The sequence below is a fragment of the Sciurus vulgaris genome (genome assembly GCF_902686455.1).
Source record: "Sciurus vulgaris genome assembly, chromosome: 2".
In the NCBI taxonomy this organism is placed as follows: Eukaryota; Metazoa; Chordata; class Mammalia; order Rodentia; family Sciuridae; genus Sciurus; species Sciurus vulgaris.
Window position 1 is genome coordinate 70,303,810 of NC_136462.1, and position 19,057 is coordinate 70,322,866.

At 33.5% G+C, this 19,057-nt stretch overlaps 1 protein-coding gene across 6 annotated transcripts in view; it reads left to right on the plus strand.

The window, feature by feature from the left end:
• HEATR5A (HEAT repeat containing 5A) overlaps positions 1 to 19,057 on the plus strand; it is a 109,722-nt gene that overhangs the window by 3,637 nt on the left and 87,028 nt on the right. For all 6 annotated transcript variants that reach the window (XM_079127205.1, XM_079127210.1, XM_079127208.1 and 3 more), the window contains exons 2-6: positions 9,943 to 10,140; positions 11,301 to 11,512; positions 12,780 to 12,888; positions 15,987 to 16,136; positions 16,825 to 16,999. In XM_079127205.1, coding sequence (XP_078983331.1) covers positions 10,015 to 10,140; positions 11,301 to 11,512; positions 12,780 to 12,888; positions 15,987 to 16,136; positions 16,825 to 16,999 — 772 coding nt within the window. In that variant the 5' untranslated portion in view covers positions 9,943 to 10,014. The remainder of the gene's footprint in view (positions 1 to 9,942; positions 10,141 to 11,300; positions 11,513 to 12,779; positions 12,889 to 15,986; positions 16,137 to 16,824; positions 17,000 to 19,057) is intronic.

Below are 19,057 nucleotides of genomic sequence, written 5' to 3' on the forward strand. Positions count from 1 at the left end.
AGTACTTCCCAGAACAACATGAGAATATGATGAAATAGATGGTATGTTCACTGTATTACATGGGTGTGTCATAAAGTGGCAGCCAGAAGCAAAGTAATATGGAATTATTCTGGGGAACTATCCTTGTAAAGCTGAGCCTAGCTGGACATCTGGTAGGGAATGAGAAGCAGTGTCTGGCAAGGAAAGCCTTCAGGTAGGGCTCCAAGAGCTCAGAAATATAACTAAGTCCTAGGTTAGGTATTCTGTAAATTCGGTTATAAATTAGAAGGTGAACCATGGATGTCAGGTATAGTGTGAATCTGTGAATGTTAACCAGTTTAAAAGCCATGAACAGAGGAGGGGAAAATGGAGGATTCTTAACCAAACCAATGGCTAACCAAGGAAATTCTAGGTATCAGACTGTACAAGTGGCAAATAGAAGAATAGCATTATTTTTGAAAATTTAGCAAGAATTCTTACCTTGTTTTGTAAATCCTACTGTGCTTAGGAAATAATGGCATCTTATATATTGACTCCTGTACTGAGAGCCCCATATTTTTGTATTTTTAAAAATATCTGTATTAAATAGCACTTCAGTCTTCTATCACTGCTAGCTGTCTGCTGTGAGTTCTTCTACTCATGGTGAGTTTGCTCCTTCACTTTTAATGGGCTCTATTTCACTCTAGCTAGAATTCAGATAACAAGACTGTCAGTTATGTCAGAACTATGAACAAATAGGCTTTGAGGGATTTATGTCAGTAAAATTCATCTGTTCTGAAACAATAAATTGCCGTGTGGACTTTTTTGTTTGTTTACTTTTGGTTCCCTGGTACAGTATTTTCAACTAGGAACTAAGTAGTGAGATTCCCAAATAGTGACTTTCAGATGAGTGTGGTGGGAGATACAGAAGACTTAAGTCTTCTCTAATCTTAAAATCTGCCTCTGGCATTCCTTAATGTTCAGAATGAAATGTCTCTTCCCTGGAAGAGATGGGAGAGTTTGGTGTGTACATTGGAGAATAATAAAAATTGTCGTGTGTAGCCTAGGACTTTTACTTACTGATTTACTGTCTAGATGGGAAGGGCTCTCTGGAAGCTGATTGTCTCTAGAAGACCTAACACTTCAACAGAAAGCCTCAAAGTACTGGGCACAGGAGAATAAAGTGATGAGAAACAACAACATAGTAATAAGGATTAGATGCTTCAGCAACTATAGTAGTAACTGTTGTAAGCAGTGATAAGAGACTGTACAAAGTAGCTAAGGAACATGGACATTGAACTAGACTGAAATAGCATCTTAACCTTGGACATCTTCCTTTCTTTTTTGAGGTGCTAGGGATCAAACCCACTCTACCACTGAGCTTCACACTCAGCCCATTGTCACTTTTTTTTTTTTTTTTTTTTTTTTTTTTTTGTGGAGAGTACCAAGGATTGAACTCAGGGGCACTCCACCACTGAGCCAAATCCCCAGCCCTATTTTGTATTTTAGTTGAAACAGGGTCTCACTGAGTTACTTAGTGCCTAGCTTTTGCTGAGACTAACTTCGAACTCTCAATCTTCCTGTCTCAGCCTCCCAAGCCACTGGGATTACAGGTGTGTGCCACCATGCCTGGCCCCATGGTCAGATTTCTAAACCCATTATCCTTATCTTTAAAATTATAATAATCATATAAAAATTGCAGTGTTAGGATTAAATGATATAGTGAATTAAAGGGTTTTGGTGAGTAAATGCTCAAAAAATATTTCCCCCCATTACGGTTTTATTAGAGTTTGTTGCCACTACTCAGTCTTCTCTCTACCCGGAACGCTTTCTGTTTGTACTTCATGGGTTTTTCTCTTTTGTCCTCTGGTCACATAACTAGACTAAATGTCTGGAAGGACATTTGCCAGAAAAGTGCTGTCTTCCAAGTGGGGCTACCATTGGCCATCTCTTTCATTGAATCCAGTTGTTCTTCTCATCCCTAACAGTAACATGCAGTACTTTGGAAAAAAAGAGGAAGACAAAGTAAATTCCATTCCCACTTCTGGCTCTTTCTCATCCCAACTACTTATAAATTCTTTGTCCTTATAATTCCTGTTTCTTCCCTAATCCATCCTGACTTTACTACTATGAGGTGTGCTCTCCATCAGTTCTTGGAGCTTTTGTATTTGCTTTTCATATTGCCTTATACTATACTGTAGTGAGAAACAACATTCTTCTCATTCCTACCACATAAGAAGAAAATATTCTTGGGATCTTTGTACAATGAATGTGTTTTCATTATCTATTTAAAGTAAGGTATTAGTGTTAGGCTTTGGGCATGTTATAAGGTAGGCTTTTGTGATCTAACTAAGGAACCATAGATTCATTTGATGTATGTGAATTTGCATTCAGAAATCCAAAATTCATACTTTAAAATATATGGCATAATAAACTGTTTTAGTTTATTAAATAGCACAAATATTATATAAATAATAAATATACTAAATTAAAATGGTCTTTATTCATATTCCAAGAGTAGCTAAGACAATATTGTTTATATTTAGGATTACAAATGTTAGATAATTTTACTGAAAATATTACTCAAAAATGATATTTTTAAAGTAGAAGTATGACTGACTCGTTACTTATTTTACTTCTAATAAAAAATCCTATTATAGTATGAACAAAAATAAAATTTTAAATTATATTAATTGATTCATATTTTAAAGATTGTATTCTGTAGAATCAGTATTATGTGGTATCCCCTATAGGTTTAATAAGAAAAATGTAGGGGTTGGAGGACAGGTCTGTAGTTAAAACATATTGAGATTCATCACATGCTGTATGGGTGTGTGTGTATGAAGAAACCCTGGTTAAAAAAAAAAAATCTGCCAACCTCAGCATTTTTCCAAAACTATTTCAACTTGGACCCCACCCCCACCCCCACCCATTAGAATACTCGTTCTCATTCTTTGGCACTGTTGTTCTACAAAGCACACTTTGGTGTAGACTGCTGAAATCAGTATGTCTCTTATTAGCAAGTAAAACCTTTGCACTTGTAGTTTTCATAATTATACTTTTTAATCAGCCTAATATTCTTTGAGTATGTCAAACTTTAATCATTTCTCTAGTGTTGGACTTATAAGGTGTTTCCAGTTTTCACTTCTACAACACTATAATTAATACTGTTAGTTTCTTTCTTTCATTATCATAGGTCTTTCAAAAGCTGGATGTTTTCCTCAGATGGTTTTGATATTTTTATTCCTCTTGATACATTATATTGTTTTACAAAAGAGTTGAACCATTTGTACTGCCACTAATGCAAAACTGTTTTCTAAAATCTCAGTATTGACTAAAAGTTTTTATATTTCTATTTAGATTTAATGTATGTGTAATTTTGAATACTCCAGCTAAATCAAATTATTTCTTTTTTTTTTTTTTTTTTTGGGGGGGGGGGGGGTGCTGGGGATTGAACCCAGGGCCTTGTGCTTGCGAGGCAGGCACTCTACCAACTGAGCTATGCCCCCAGCCCCTAAATCAAATTATTTCTTACTGAACTTAAATCAGTATTGTAGAGTTAACATTTTAAAGTATCCATTAATGATAACCAATTTATATTTGAGGTTGTTACAGAGTATATAAGAAATTAAGATCATACAAAGTAATGTTGTAGTTTTGAATTGCATTGTCAGAAATTTTTCTATTTTCTGAAGAAAGTAATTGATTGATTGATTGATTGATTTTGAAATGGACTCGCTAAGTTAGTTGCCCAGGCTAGCCGATCTTCCTGCTGTAGCCTCCAATCCCTGGGATTATAGGCATGTGCCACTGTGCTTGACAGAAGTGATTTTTTAAAAATTTTTAGATGTTGATAGACCTTTATTTTATTCATTTATTTATATGTGGTGCTGAGAATCGAACACAGTGCCTCATAACATGCTAGACAAGCACTTTACCACTGAGCCACAACCCCAGCCCCAGAAGTGATTTTTTTTTTTAAACCAAATTTTAAAATACTTTATTGTGGAAAGATAGTTCAGAGTCAAGGGTGGAATAAATACAGACAGAATTTCTAAATTATCAAGCTGTAACTTAAGAACTCCAAAATTACAAATGACTTCAATGTCCATTTTTACCCTAAAGCCAGGGAAATATAGTGGTAAAGATGTCAGCAAATCAACCTGAGGATTGTGCCTGGAGATATGTAAAGTATGGTACTAAAATAAAAGCACCTCATTTTCCCTTTGGGGGACAGGCAAGCCTTCCTTAGGCAACATCTCAAGGATGACCTAATGGTCTGTGTAACTTTCAAGCTCCTATTTTGTAACCTATAATTCTGCAAAGCCTTAATCACAAATGGGAATCTGAGGTCAGGGTAAATCTCTCCTGCTTCTTTCTAGATTAAAGCTAATTACTGTATTTGGGGGAAAGTTTGGATTTTAGCATTTATGTATGTTTCCTGAAGTGTGGGAGTTCTTGGAGAGTTTTTGTTTTGTTTTGTTTTGTTTTACTTTATTCTTTTTGAACAAAACCAGAGAAACTAGACTGAAAAAAAATAAGGAATACTTTTCCCCGATAAATTTTAACATGTTTCCCTCTCTACCAAAACAGATCTGTTAACCCTAGGTAGAGAAAGTTGTGTTAGCACTTTCTATCAGGACTGGCATGATTAGCAGCCTAAATCTTTGTTAAATATTGTTGAAGTTGCTTGCTACTACCTTGCCTACATAAATTTGATGTTGACTCATTTTCTGATGGTTCCTTTTTTTTTTTTTTATCGGTCGTCAACAATACTTACACGTTACTCTTGGCTAAGACACTGGGCAGGGCTGGAGTTGTAGCTCAGTGGTAGAGTGCTTGTGTAGCATGTGTGAGGCACTGAGTTTGATTCTGAGCACCACATATAAATAAATTAAATAAAGGTCCATCGACAACTAAATAAAAAGACACCATGCATAGACATTTTTCTCTCATATACTATGCCTCATCTTTGAAGACTGAGCATGGGTTGATTCATATAAAAGCTAATAATTTGCCGCCTTTTTTTTTTTTGTCCTATACAAATGGTAATTTCATGTAATTCAGCTTACAAGTGGCTTAGGGTTTTTATTTTGTTTTCTTTGAGGCAGGATCTCGCTGTGTTTCCCAGATTGGTCTTAAACTCTTGGGCTTAAACAGTCCTGCCTCAGCCTCTTGATTTGCTGGAACTACTACGTCTTGCTGCTGCACCCAGTTTAGCTTAGTGGTTCTTATTTTTGTGTGTATGTGTATGTGAGGTGCTAGGGCTTGAACCCAGGTCCTCCTCTTGCTAGGCAAGTTCTCTATCAGTGAGCTGTATCTCTAGCCCTTTATTTATTTTATTTTGAGACAGGGTATCCCTAAGTTGCCCAAGCTGGTCTTGAAATTGGTGATCCTTCTACTTCGGCCTCTTGAGTAGCTTGGATTACAGATGTGTGCCACTGCCCTGTCACTTAGTGGTTCTTAAACTTTTCCATAAAACTAGTATTCTGACCAGTAGAGAAGAGTGATTTTATTTAAGGGTGTCTAGGAAGGCATTATCATGCTCAGAATTTCTTTGAAGTCACGCTTTCTCTTGAAACATTTTATTAGTTTTGTCTTCTATTACATATTAAGTGTCTATTTATCTTAATATAAAATAATGTTTTAAATTATTTTTGGGGGCTGGGCAGGTGGCTCAGTGGTAGAGCTGTTGCTTAACATGTACAAGGCCCCAGATTCAGTCCCTAGGACCGCAAAAAAAAAAAAAAAAAAAAAAAAAGGGAAAGAAAGAAAAATAAATAAATTGTTTTGGGGGAATCTTTAAATAAAATTTGATCCTCCAGTAATATACCTTATATTTATTCTGTTTGCATACTACTAGGTGAATCCATTTGAGAAACATTTGGACAGTACCTTAGTACCTTAGGTCTGGTTCACCATACTTTTGTCAACAGGGTACAGCTCCAGGATGAAAATTATGACTGAGTAACTACAAGTATCTGTCATATACAAAGTACAAGCAATTATTACTAAACTAGTAGAGAGACACATAGTTTAAAAAAGCATCTCATGAACTTTACCACTTAATTATTGGCTATAGGGCAGGCACATATTTAGCTGTAAAGTAATAGAATTAATATTCTTGTGTATCTTTTAAAAATATAGAATGGTCATAAACATGTACATATTAATGTTTCTCCTTGAAACAGCTTACTTAATGTCTATTAAGTAAGAAGTTAATTTTGTGCTGTCAGCATTTTGATTAATACTTCATACTGTGTTGCATTCATGGAGATTCATAATGTTCATTAACTTTATTAACTATCTGGAGAAATTTTGTAGGTAAAACTTTCTGTTTTAATATGAGAATTCCAAATTTATTAAAATGAGGAACCTACTTATGGGGAGTAGTGCAATAAACTGATGTTTCATAATATTCCCAAATTATCTACACATTCTAAGCTTTTTAAAAGTGGCTGGTTCTAGGACATTTGAAGGTCTGATGAGATCAAAGTGTAGCAGAATAGTATATAGTGGTTAAAGCACATAGATCTGCAGTCACATTGCTTAGATGTACAACCAGATTTTGTGTGACCTTACAAAAGGTACTTGGCTTCTCTCTGCATCAATATTCTCATCTGTAAAGGGCTAATAAAAATAGCTGCCTCATGGACTATTTTGTAGGTTTTTCAAGAAAATAAATGTAAAGCACTTAAAGTAATACCTAGACAATAGTAGGTGATCAATAAATATTAGCTGCTCTTAAAAGTAGCTGGCATTACATTTGGAGTATTAGTTTTATGAAATCTTTTTTTCAAGTGGCAACTATCTTTGAAAAAATATATTTAAATATATTTTATATATGTTTGCTTTTAGTAATCTAATCACCTTATAATCTCGACAGAAAGTTAAGAATGGAAAATAAGAGAAAAATTAGAAAAATAATTATTCCTTAGGTGTTTAAATTGTTGCAATTTTATTAAAACCTATAGCAGGTAACTCTTCCTGCATCTGAATCCTAAAGTGAGACTTTAGATAAGAGCAGGAGCTTCTGTTATTTGCAGAATGCATTTTCTTACTGCATCGATATCACATGTGTGGGGATCTCAGGTACATTTTAGACTTGGGGTTTAGAAGTGAGATCACCAGGTCTGGGAATGTGGCTCAGTGGTTAAATGCCCAGGGTTCAATCCCCAGTACCCCCGCCCCCAAAAAAAAAGAAGAAGAAGAAATGAGATCACCAATATGGATTGACTACTTCCTTTAGGAGTAATTTATTTGAGGAATGTATGGAGGGCATTAATGATAACTTTGTACCCTGCTTGTGATCACAGGCTTTTTAATGAATTATTTATTATCACATTGTGTTAGCTATTTTGCCTCTTGATAGATCATTTTACACCACAATATTGCTGCTGCCAAAGGAAAAAAAAATGTCTCTCCAGCAGTCCTAATGACCTCTAGAAAGGGTAATTTGATTCTTAAGATAGTATTTTCATTTGACCTGGTAGTTGTAAGAAATTTTCTTGGTGATATTGGGTTAATATTTTCTCCAAACAATCACAAATATTGAGTGCAAACTTGCTTTTCACCTTCTATACACTTAATAGGTTTCTTCAGAAATTATTTCTCTAGCTTTTATTAACTCTGTCCTTAATTGTGAATATTTTGACCTCTTCATTTTGATAATTTAAGGAAGAAAGGGAGAACTTTTTAAAACAAGCTGGAATTCAAGTTGTCTTTGTAAAAATAAGTTTCTTGGCAGGATTGTTTATATTTGTTCCCTAAATATGACATTTGTGGAAATAACCTAACTTGGGGTTTTCTGTTTGTTGTGAGTGGTACTAGGTAGGCAATAAGGACTGATTGGGAAGGGACCATCCAGATTGCTAAAACTCAGATTTGAGAAGACAGTGATAGCTGGACGGAAGAGGCTCTTTGGTTTGCCATCAGAAAAAACCCATGGAAATTGTCAAATAATAAGTGAGTAAGGCAGGTTGGGTAGGAACTGACCTGATGAAGATATCCTGCTCCTCTTAGATTCAGGTTTGTATGGGAATATGAATTCAGGTTTTTATGTGTATTCTTGTGTTTAAAAATTAGCAACTTTCCCCCCAGTATATTGCAGGACAGATTTGACCAGCAAAGAACCAGTTTATGACTACTGTCTTTTAATGAAGCTCTTTTCAGTTGTAGAGTAATTATGATGATCTGATATTCTAAGTAATTTTATACCAGTAAACTCTCTGGGAGAGAAACAATGAAGGAAAGGAAAGCCTTCCCCCATGTCTCTTATCTGATTTCTTAATACATCTTTACTTAACTGACTTTTCTGTAAACAATTGAAATTTGTTTAGGAAAATGTAAGGTATGTATTTGAAGTATTTTAGTTTAATTACTTGCAACAGTTGATCTGTATTTCCGTGAAATGACTGGTTTATTTTTGTTTGTTTGTTTTTTTGTGGTGCTGGGATTGAACCCTGGGCCTTGAACATGCTAGGCAAGTAGAAATTACCACTTTCTGTTTAGCTTGGAGTTTTACCCAAATATTTTTGCTGTATTAATGAATAGAATACTCATCTTTTATGTACATATAAGAGTACCTTTTCTGTTTAATGTTCCTGATGGTAGCTGCTGCTACTGTTAAATAGTAGTTATGCTTTTTTCCCCCCTAAGAGAGGTTCTCATTATGTTGTCCAGGCTGGCCCCAAATCCCTGGGCTCAAGCCATCCTCCTGCCCCAGCCTCCTGAGTAGTTTGACTACGGGCTTCTACCACCATGCCTAAGTATCTTTTTTTTTTAAGCTGCTCATGTTTTCTTTCTTTTCTTACTTAAATAACTTTCCTGCTTTTTATTGTGACCTTTTTAAAAATGAAAGAAAAATTGAAGATAGTAAAATAATCATTCACATATTCACTACCTACATTTACCTGTTAGCATTTTGCCATATTGTATACATTTATATAGTATGTGTGTTCTGGAAAGGTTTTAGAGTATTCCCAGGAGATGCTGATGAATAAAACAAACAAACAAAACTCCCGTTTTGTGTTGATTATTTGCTACAGCAATATTAAGGACACATTGGATCTGACTCAGAACAGATATGCTCTATGTTGTCACAGTTCCTGGACAACATCCTCCTAGTGCCATCAGAAAAAAAGTGTTTGCTTTCCCAACAAGGCTCACAGAGATAAGAGGACTATCTGCTAGTTGGGATGGTGCTCTTTCCTAAAATTCCTAGCCTAAAACTGTAAATTGTGTCTTTATTAAAAGATGGGAAATAGATAGTGATGAGCATAAGTTCCTCTGTTTCTACTTTGAACCTCTAGGTAAACAACAGGACAAAGACTCCTGAAAGTGGCAAGCATTATAGAATTTTAGTAGGAGATCTGGAAATTTGGTCACTCAATTTTTACTTGTGACCCATTTTAGTAAAAGGGTATTTTATTTCTTTACCAAAAAAAAAAAAAAAAAAAAAAAAAAACTGAAAATCTAGTACTGAGTGGTCTGACCTTAAAATTTCCAGAGTTTAAGTGGAATATCTCTTCTGTTTAGCAAGGTTTTACAAGTGAATGCATATGAATTCTATTTTGTCAGTCTGCTCTTTTAAAAAGGGAGTAATAAAGCTGGACACAGTGGCTCACACTTATAATCCCAACTACTTGGAAGGCTGAAGTAAAAGAATCACAAGTTTAAAGCCAGCCTCGGCAAAGTATTGGGACCTTGTCTCAAGAATAAAAGGGCTGGAGAGGAATAACACTCCTGAGTTCAATCCCCAAGTACCAAAGAGTAAAAAGGAGTACTGAAAACAAAGGTGAATTTTGGTCATTGTTAACTAGAACTTATTATTAGGATTTTCCCAGATTCACCCTACAACTGTTATTAAAGATGGATGCATTTAATTATGCTTTACTTTTCTGTGGAAGATTTCTTTTAAAAGGACTGGGGAAGTTCTTAAACTTCTTTTTAATTTTTGAAATATGTTGGTTTTCTTTATTGCAGATTTTTGTTCTTAGGTATATTGACTGAAGTTTAATGAGAAGAATCTTGATCAGCTAAAATTTGCTGCAGGGAATGGAATTAGCTCATAGCTTACTGCTGAATGAAGAAGCTTGCAGTCAACTAGGTGAAGTTCAGAAGGCTGAGTTTATTTTTGAGTGGTTGAGATACTTGGAGAAACTGTTGCTAGCAACCAGCAGGGTGGGTAAAATTACAAAAGATACTTTTTGATTGTTGTTTTTTAAGTGTCTGATAGTGTTCACTTTCTTTGGTTTGCTTTTCTAGTTCTGTCCAAAATGACCTAACTTAGCTTTAAAAAACTAAACTTTGTTAAAACTATTTAATAATGAAATACAGTAAAATTGTTTGTCCCCTTGCAAGTTCACATTTTTAATGTTATGAGAAGTCCGATCTGTTCAAAAAAGCACAAAGAAATTAGCCAATATTTTTATATTACTTTAAAAATATGTTTCATGTAAGTACAATTACATTGTATTTTTTTAAATTCATGGTCTTCTGTAACATGTGTTCTTCTGTATATATAAAGCTCTGGAGCAGCATAGTGCTAAATAATCTAGTGAGTTTCACTTAAAAAACATGAAGAGTGCCAGTCTTGGTGGTGCACACCTATAATCCTTTAGGCTTGGGAGGCTGAGGCAGGAGGATTGCAAGTTCAAAGCCAGCCTCAGTAACTTAGCAAGGCTCTAAGCAACTTAGCAAGACCCTATCTCAAAATAAAAAAATTAAAATGAAGGAAAAAAAGGGGGGGCTGAGAATGTGGCTCAATCTACTACCTGGGTTTGATCCCTGGTGTTAGAAAAAAAAAAAAAAAACAACAAAAGAAAAACACAAAGAGTGTAAGGAGAATATGAATTGAAAACATTTAGATAAATGTGTTCCCTTTAAAAAGCTCATAAAATAGGCACCTCCCCCCCAAAAAAAATAGGGGTTCATATTCTTCACCTACATTCAGCAGGTATGAACATTTTACTTTGGTTATGTATTATAAATTACTGCTCTATTTTTGCACATATGTATTGGGGAGGTAGGCTTAAAAATGTGAGTTAAAAATACAGTTTACCCTATTTTTCAAATATATAAAGAAAGATTTAGAAGAAATAGAGCCCTTCTCTTTTTTATAATACAGACTAATATAATTGTCATAATTTATTTTTTGGAGATACCAAGGCAACAAATTGTTGGTGTGGCCATGCTCCCAACTTATTTGTAACTTTTATTCAAAATAATATTGTGTTTTTCTAGAGCCTTTTAGTTAGTTCTTAAATATATTTTTTAAATTATATTAGAGGACTACATGCTATTATGTTGATTTTGAATTTTCTTTTTGTTAATCTTTCCAGAATGATGTAAGGGAGAAACAGAAGACTCTTGTTGAACAACTCCTATCTTTATTGAACAGCTCTCCAGGGCCTCCTACTCGCAAACTCCTTGCCAAGAATCTAGCCATACTGTATAGTATTGGAGACACGTTCTCTGTTTATGAGACAATCGATAAATGTAATGATCTTATTCGTAGCAAAGATGATTCTCCAAGTTATCTTCCCACCAAACTGTAAGTTAAACATTTAAACTGAATAGAAAACAAAATATTGCTCTTTCATTGTGTGATTTTTTATTAAGTATTCATCATACTTTCATAATAATTTTGAAACTGAATTACAAATTTTAACTCATTTTTTAAATCTTTTGAGCAACCTAACATTATTCTGTTGACTGAGAAAGTCCTCTTAAAAATATAGACTTATTTGGGGCTGGGGAGATAGCTCAGTTGGTAGAGTGCTCGCCTTGCAAGCACAAGGCCCTGGGTTCAATCCCCAGCACCGCCCAAAAAAAAAAAAAAATATATATATATATAGACTTATTTGAAATTGAGATTTGAAATTCAGGACATCTTTCTAAAATTTTATAAGTTAAGTGTTTAAGAAGACGTTTTACATTATTCACATTTTGAATGTTCTTTTAGTTTGGGACTCTTAGTAATGAAAATTGATAGTATGTTTAAAAATACTGCTCTAAGATCCTAAGAACAATTTGGTTTCTTTGTAGAATTTAGTTTTACTTGTTGTTTTAGAGGCAACAGTGAGCCTTTTATGGTTCTACAGTAATAATACTATATAAATTATTGTTGACTTTTCAAGTTTTCAGACTTGATAAGAACATTATTTGTTTTTCTTTTTACATCCATCTTTGATTATCTAATGTGACGTTCATTTAAAATATTTTGTAGAATTTCATTTTTTAACATTTTTAACATTTGAGGAGTAGAATATATTGACTGAAATGTGGATTAATTGAACATAGATATATGTATTTAAAATTCTTGTTATTGGAACTCATTATTTCATATTCATGTAAGTGCCATGTCTTAGGATTTAACAAAGTAAATTCTGGAAAATTTTATCCTTTCAAAGGAAAATTAAATTGTCATTTATAACAGCAAAAGGTGCTCAGAGAACTGGATATCCACATGCAGAAGAATGAAGTTAGACCCTGTCATCACACCACATACACAGAATTCTCAAAATGGATCCTAAATCTAAATGTAACAACTAAAACTGTAAAACCTTTTTAGAATACTAAATCCACATCTCCTTAAATGACATAGTGGTTTCTTAGGTATAACTTTGAAAACCCAGCGGACATAAGAAAATATAAATGATGCTTCATCATAATTGAAAACATTTGTGCTTCAAGAAACTCCCAAGAAACTGAGAACAACCAATAGAAGGGGAAATTTTTTTAATTATCACCTTTACATATTCTGGTTTTTTATTCCTTTTTTTCAACCACGACTAATTCCAATTTAAATGTTGTTTCAGTGCTGCTGTGGTATGTTTGGGTTCCTTGTACAAGAAGTTGGGTAGAATACTGGGTAACACCTTTACTGATACAGTGGGGAATATTCTCAAAGCTATGAAGAGTGCAGAGGTATGTAACTAAATTTAGCCAACAAATAACATGATAGCATTTTATAGATGTTGTTCTGCATTGAGCTAATAAAAGAGCTTTGTATTTTATAAGCATACATAGATGTCCGTACAAATATATCTACAAATATTTCTAAATGATGAATAGTATCAATATAGTGAATTCTTATTATAAACATCATAATACAATAGAATTTTATGTAATCACATAAATCCGAATGAGCAAAAACAAGTTATTCCTTTGAGAGACCTATTTGTTTCTTCATCTCCATCTTATTCATTTGATATTACTTGTGCCTAGAGCAAGTGCTTGTCACCAGGAACTGCATATTTGGGAACTACTGTATACCCAAAGAATAGATTAGTTATTGTACTAGCATCAGAGGGAGTAAAGAATTTAGTCAGAGGGAAAGAGCATGGAGGACACATGACCAGGATCTAGTTGACTCTTCATTGTCAGGGGAGTATGTGCTTAGCCTTATCATTTACTACCCTGGAACACCCTTTGTTTTTGAGACTGTGTCACTAGTTTTGGGACTAAAATATTTGTATGTTTATATATCAAAAAATTTCAATCTATGACTTATAATATGTAGGGATAATTTAGCACTTTTTAATTTCAAAAAATCACATCAATTACTCTTTCTACCTAGAAAACAACTCTGCAATAATTTATAGAAATGCCCAATAAATACACATTTTTTTGAAATGTAACAAGACAAAACATGCAGAAATTCAAATATAAACTATGTTAATTTTCAGAAAGGATGTAACTGATTCAAAAATTTAAAAAATTAAAGTCTGTAGCACATAATTGTTGAGGGAATCTGCTAAGCATATCACTTCTCAGCAATTGTTTCCTGAAAGATCAAAGATGATGATTGAGAAGCTTTTTTTTTAACATATATAGTCTGATTTTGTTAAAAAAGAGGAGGTCTGTAAGAAATTTTATTTACTAAAATACTCATTTTAAGTTTTATTTCCCACTGGAAATCCATATGTAGGAGAATGAAACTGAACCCCTTTCTCTCACTCTGCACAAAACTCAACTCAAAGTGGATCAAGGACCTAGGCATTAGAACAGAGACCCTGTGCCTACTAGAAGAAAAAGTAGGCCCAACTCTCCACCCTGTCAGCTTAGGAACCAACTTCCTTAATAAGACTTCTAAAGCACAAGAAGTAAAATCAAGAATCAGTAAATAGGATGGTATCAAACTAAAAAGCTTCTTCACAGCAACGGAAACAATCAAGAATATGAACGGAGAGCCTATAGAATGGGAGAAAATCTTTACCACCTGTACCTCAGATAGAGTATTAATCTCCAGGATATACAAAGAAGTTAAAAAACTTAACATCAAAAAAATAATAATAATAATAACTCAATAAATGGGCAAAGGAACTGAACAGGCACTGAACAGAAGAAGAAATACTAATGGTCAAAAAATATGTGAAAAAATGTTCGACAATAAAAGTTTACTGAATTGGACAAAGGGGAATGAAAGAGGGTAAGGGGGGAATAAAAAAGACAATAGAATGAATCAGAATCAGACATAACTTTCCTATCTTTATATATGAATGCAAGGCCAGTGTAACTCTGTATCGTGTACAATCACAAGAATGGGATTCTAATTAGGATAAGTTATGGGCTGGGGTTGTATCTCAGTGGTAGAGCACTTACCTAGCACGTGTGAGGCACTGGGTTCAATTCTTAGCACCACATATAAATAAATGAATAAAATAAAGGTCTGTCGGCATCTTAAAAAATATTTAAAAAAAAAGAATGTTATATTTCACGTGTGTATAGTGTGTCAGAATATACTCTACTGTCATATATATCCAAAAAGAACAAGTAAAACAAATTTTAAAAAAGCTTTTTCCTCCTCTTATAGTTAAGTTATAGTTAAGCTGTACTATCTTTTAGGCCCTATAGTTAATAGAGGATTGTTCTGTGGGCATCAAAAATTTGTAAATTATTTGTAAGGTTTTTGTTGCTTCCTTGTTTTTTTACCTTTATGAGTTAGTTGTTCAGGGACCACAACAGTTCAGAGATATCAAAAGGAATTCTTAACCTTTGATCCATTTTTGTGCATGATACCCAACACTTGAAATTGGTGTAAAAGGAAAATTCAGATGTTTCTCATTAGAAACCATTTTATTATGTCTACCTATGACTGTTGTGCTCCTTTAACATAAAGCTAAAGCTAATAACATTAAAGCTAATAACATTACTTTGAAAGTGATACTTGTTACTGATCTTTTATCTTCTCCAGCTTTACCTCCCTACAGTGGCCTTAACTTCTGGGGATATAAAAATCATTTTGGGCATTTGGTAAAACATCAATAATATAAGCACCTGCTATTTCTTGACTGTTTATTATATGCCAGGCACTGTGATGAATGTTTATCCACAGGAGCTTATTTGTTTCTCCTACTGGCTCTGTGAGGTTCATCTTACCCTTATTTTATAGATGAGAAAATAGTAAGAACAACTTAAAGTTACACAGCTACTGAGAGTTAAAGATAAGATGAACACTCAGGTCTTCTTAATTCTAACTTCTGAGATGAACTATCCCAGTCAGTAAGTGATAACAGAATATTAATAGCTGCTACATCTCTTTAGATTTTACTTTATCCCCACATTGTTCTAAGCACTTTGCATGTATTAACTCATTTGCTCATTATGACAGCCTATGAGGCAGATACTTTTACCTGTTTTACAGGTAAAGAAACAGATTTGCTCAAGGTTTTATAGCCAATAGGTAACAGACCCTGCATATTTATAAGGTTACCTCATCTTGTAGCCACCATTTATTAAATGCTTAATGACATGTAAGCTTTATGCTAGGTACTTTTCATGTAGTTTCATTTAATCTTCATATTAACCTGCTGAATTTTATTGTGTTGAAATATAATATGTACAAATAATATTTTTCAAATAGTAAATAGAACTGTTAATGTTCCTTGATTTCAGAATGGGTTGGTTAGTATATACAAAAAACTGAGTGTTTTTCTAATATGTGAAATAAACATCACTGCTTAATACTATTCTTTATGGTGGAATTTCTTTTCCTATTCTTTAAATTTTTTTCTTTTTGGTAGTCTCAAGGGCGCTATGAAATTATGCTGAGTCTACAAAATATATTGAATGGACTAGGAGCTGCTGCTACACCTTGTCACAGGGATGTTTATAAAGCTGCTAGAGCCTGCTTAACAGATAGATCCATGGCTGTTCGTTGTGCTGCTGCAAAGGTAAAATGGTTTAGTAGTCAACTTTCTAAAACTTATATAAAATTAAAACTGATTATATCTGTGAAAACACTAGTAGTAACAGCTTCATTATCTTAGAGTTACAACCTTGGTAATCAGCTAGGACTCTGATTTTAACATATGAACAAACTAAGACCCAGAAAGTCATGTAATTTCTCAAGGTTCAGGTAGTTTGTAATACATTTTCAGAGGGTGGGAGGTTTAATTTTCCACTTATAAAGTATGCATTCTTCCTTAGTATGCTTTTTCTCCATGTGCGTGTAAACTAAAATTTGTATGTAAGGTTTATGTTATTATATTCAAACTGATTTTATTTTGTTTTTAATCATGCCTTATTAATATAGCATATGAAGTTGCCTTTTTGTTTGGAATTATTCTTATAATTCCTCATAGCCAACATACTGCTTCTAAAGGCATTTTGCATGACTCATTTGAGTTAGAAGTTAGTCTTTTCCCTACCTTTTAAATGACTTTATATAGTATAACCTTATGACTTTTAATAAGTATTCATTATTTCTCCAATCATATAGATACTTGGGATGTGTGTGTGTGTGTGTGTGTGTGTGTGTGTGTGTATGTATTTTGTTAGACTCTTATAGTTTCCATAACTTACATAGATCTGAGCCTGACATTTATATTTTGTTTTTCATTAATTTGTCCAATTGCGTAGTGTCTTCTTGAACTTCAGAATGAGGCCATCTTTATGTGGAGTACTGACCTGGACAGTGTGGCCACACTATGTTTTAAGTCCTTTGAAGGTTCCAATTACGATGTGCGAATTTCTGTTTCAAAACTGTTGGGCACAATATTGGCTAAAGCTATAATTTCTAAGCATCCAGAAACAGGTAAAGTCATGTAATTTTTTCAGAATATCTCCTATAATTTTTCCTCATTGATCTAAACAAATACAGGTAACATTACAATTACCCATTATTAATTTTGGAAAAGAAGCAGAATATAAATCAACTTCAGTTCATAAACATTGCTGTTAGTCCTAATTCATTGTCAAACAATTCAGTAAAAATGTGAGGAAAAAAAAAATGTAACAACTCTTGAAGTGTAGTGTGCTTTATGTAGTCATTTTCTTTTTAAAAAAAAGTACATTGTGAAGTAATTATACTATTCGATAACACCTAAATGTTAAATTTTTATTATAAAGCAGCATATATTGATTGTATTTGACTTGCCATTTTCTTTATTGGTACAAGGAAGCAAATGTAGATGATTCCTAATAGATATTTGAAATTTACTATTTCTGGACATTTTGCCTTGTGTTGGTTTTTATTCCCTTTTTTTACACTTCTAGACAGTAAACAAAGATGAGTAAACAAAGGTGTTTGCCTGGGTTATATTTATAGTGTATAATGAACACTGATGAATAATTGAAAATTTTCTTTATCATTCTATCACAAAAGATTAAACAGTCTCACATAAATGAAAATGTGACTGTTCTGTAGTCTCTTGCTCCTCAAACATCCACAGATCAAAAGCACAGACATCACCTGGGAGGTTTTAAGAAATGCAGAAACGGGCTGGAATTGTGGCTCAGTGGTAGAGCGCTTGCCTAGCATGTGTGAGGCACTGGATTCGATTCTCAGCACCACATATAAATAAATGAATAAAATAAAGTTCTATCAACAGTTAAAAAATATTTTTAAAAATTTTAAAAAAAAATGCAGAAACCCAGACCCCACCTAACTTCCTAATTTAAAATTCTTATTTTAACAGAATCCCCATATAATTTGTATGCACATTAAATTTTGATAATCATTGTTCTGGAAGTCATTCATTGTTATATAAAGGAAAATTCTGGCTTTTTATAAAATAGTGTTCTTCAACCAGAGATAAGAAAGGACAGAATCAGATTCTCTGGGAAACATTAACAAACTATTCAACCTTCTCATTCTTCAGTTGAGACCTAGATGCTTAAAATGTATACAAAAATTTTACTTTTACTCTTTCCTTTTAATCTGGTAGCTCACTAAGACTTTCTTTTTTATGGAGCATTTGGGGAGTGGGGAGTGCAGGGAAACTTCAGACCATAAAAAACCCAACCAGAAAAAGAATTGCATTTTGAAGGTAAAATCTCAAGCTACCTAAGAAATTGAAATTAGGAGATATGTTTAAACAACCTACTTGAAAATGTGAATTGCTCATTTCTACAAATATATCATTAGTGATAGCCCACAGTTATAGTATAAGCAAGCAAAAAATAGAATTGCATTATGTGAATAACATTTTAACTTATACCTTGCTGTAATAGCAGAAAACTAGTACCACCATTTTTGTAATTAGACTAAGCAAAGTAAAGAATAAGCTTCACCCACACTAAATCCTTTGGGCTACTTGTTAGAAATGTTTTCATCTTGCATCTGTAAGTCCTATCTTTGTTATAACTGAGTTATTTTCATGCAGTTAAAAAAGTGATCTAGTTGTCATAATGGATTTTTTAAGTAGGTGAATAAAGCAAACACTGATAGTTTGAAACACTTAAACAATGTACAACGATTATAAAGAACTAAAATTATTTTCCTAGTAAAACTTAAAGGGTTCAAACACATCGTATATCATACGATGATTTAAGACATTTAAGACAAAAAAAAAAGGAATGAGTAAGGACATTTTCCTGACATTGTGATAAATTGATGGAGATTTATGTAATCTTTTAAGATTACTTGGTAACAATGGCTAGCGATCATGGTATTATTTCCCTAGTCCATTCACTCTCATACTTCCTTATTAACTATCTTATGCCTTCTGCTAGCCTCAAACCTCTTTCCCCATCTTACTTTTGTTGAATGGCCTATCTTCAGTAGAGTCCTCTACCATATCCCACCTACTAGGAGCTATACCCTTATACTCTTGACTTTCCTGTTATTATTAAAGATGATTGGGGCTGGGGA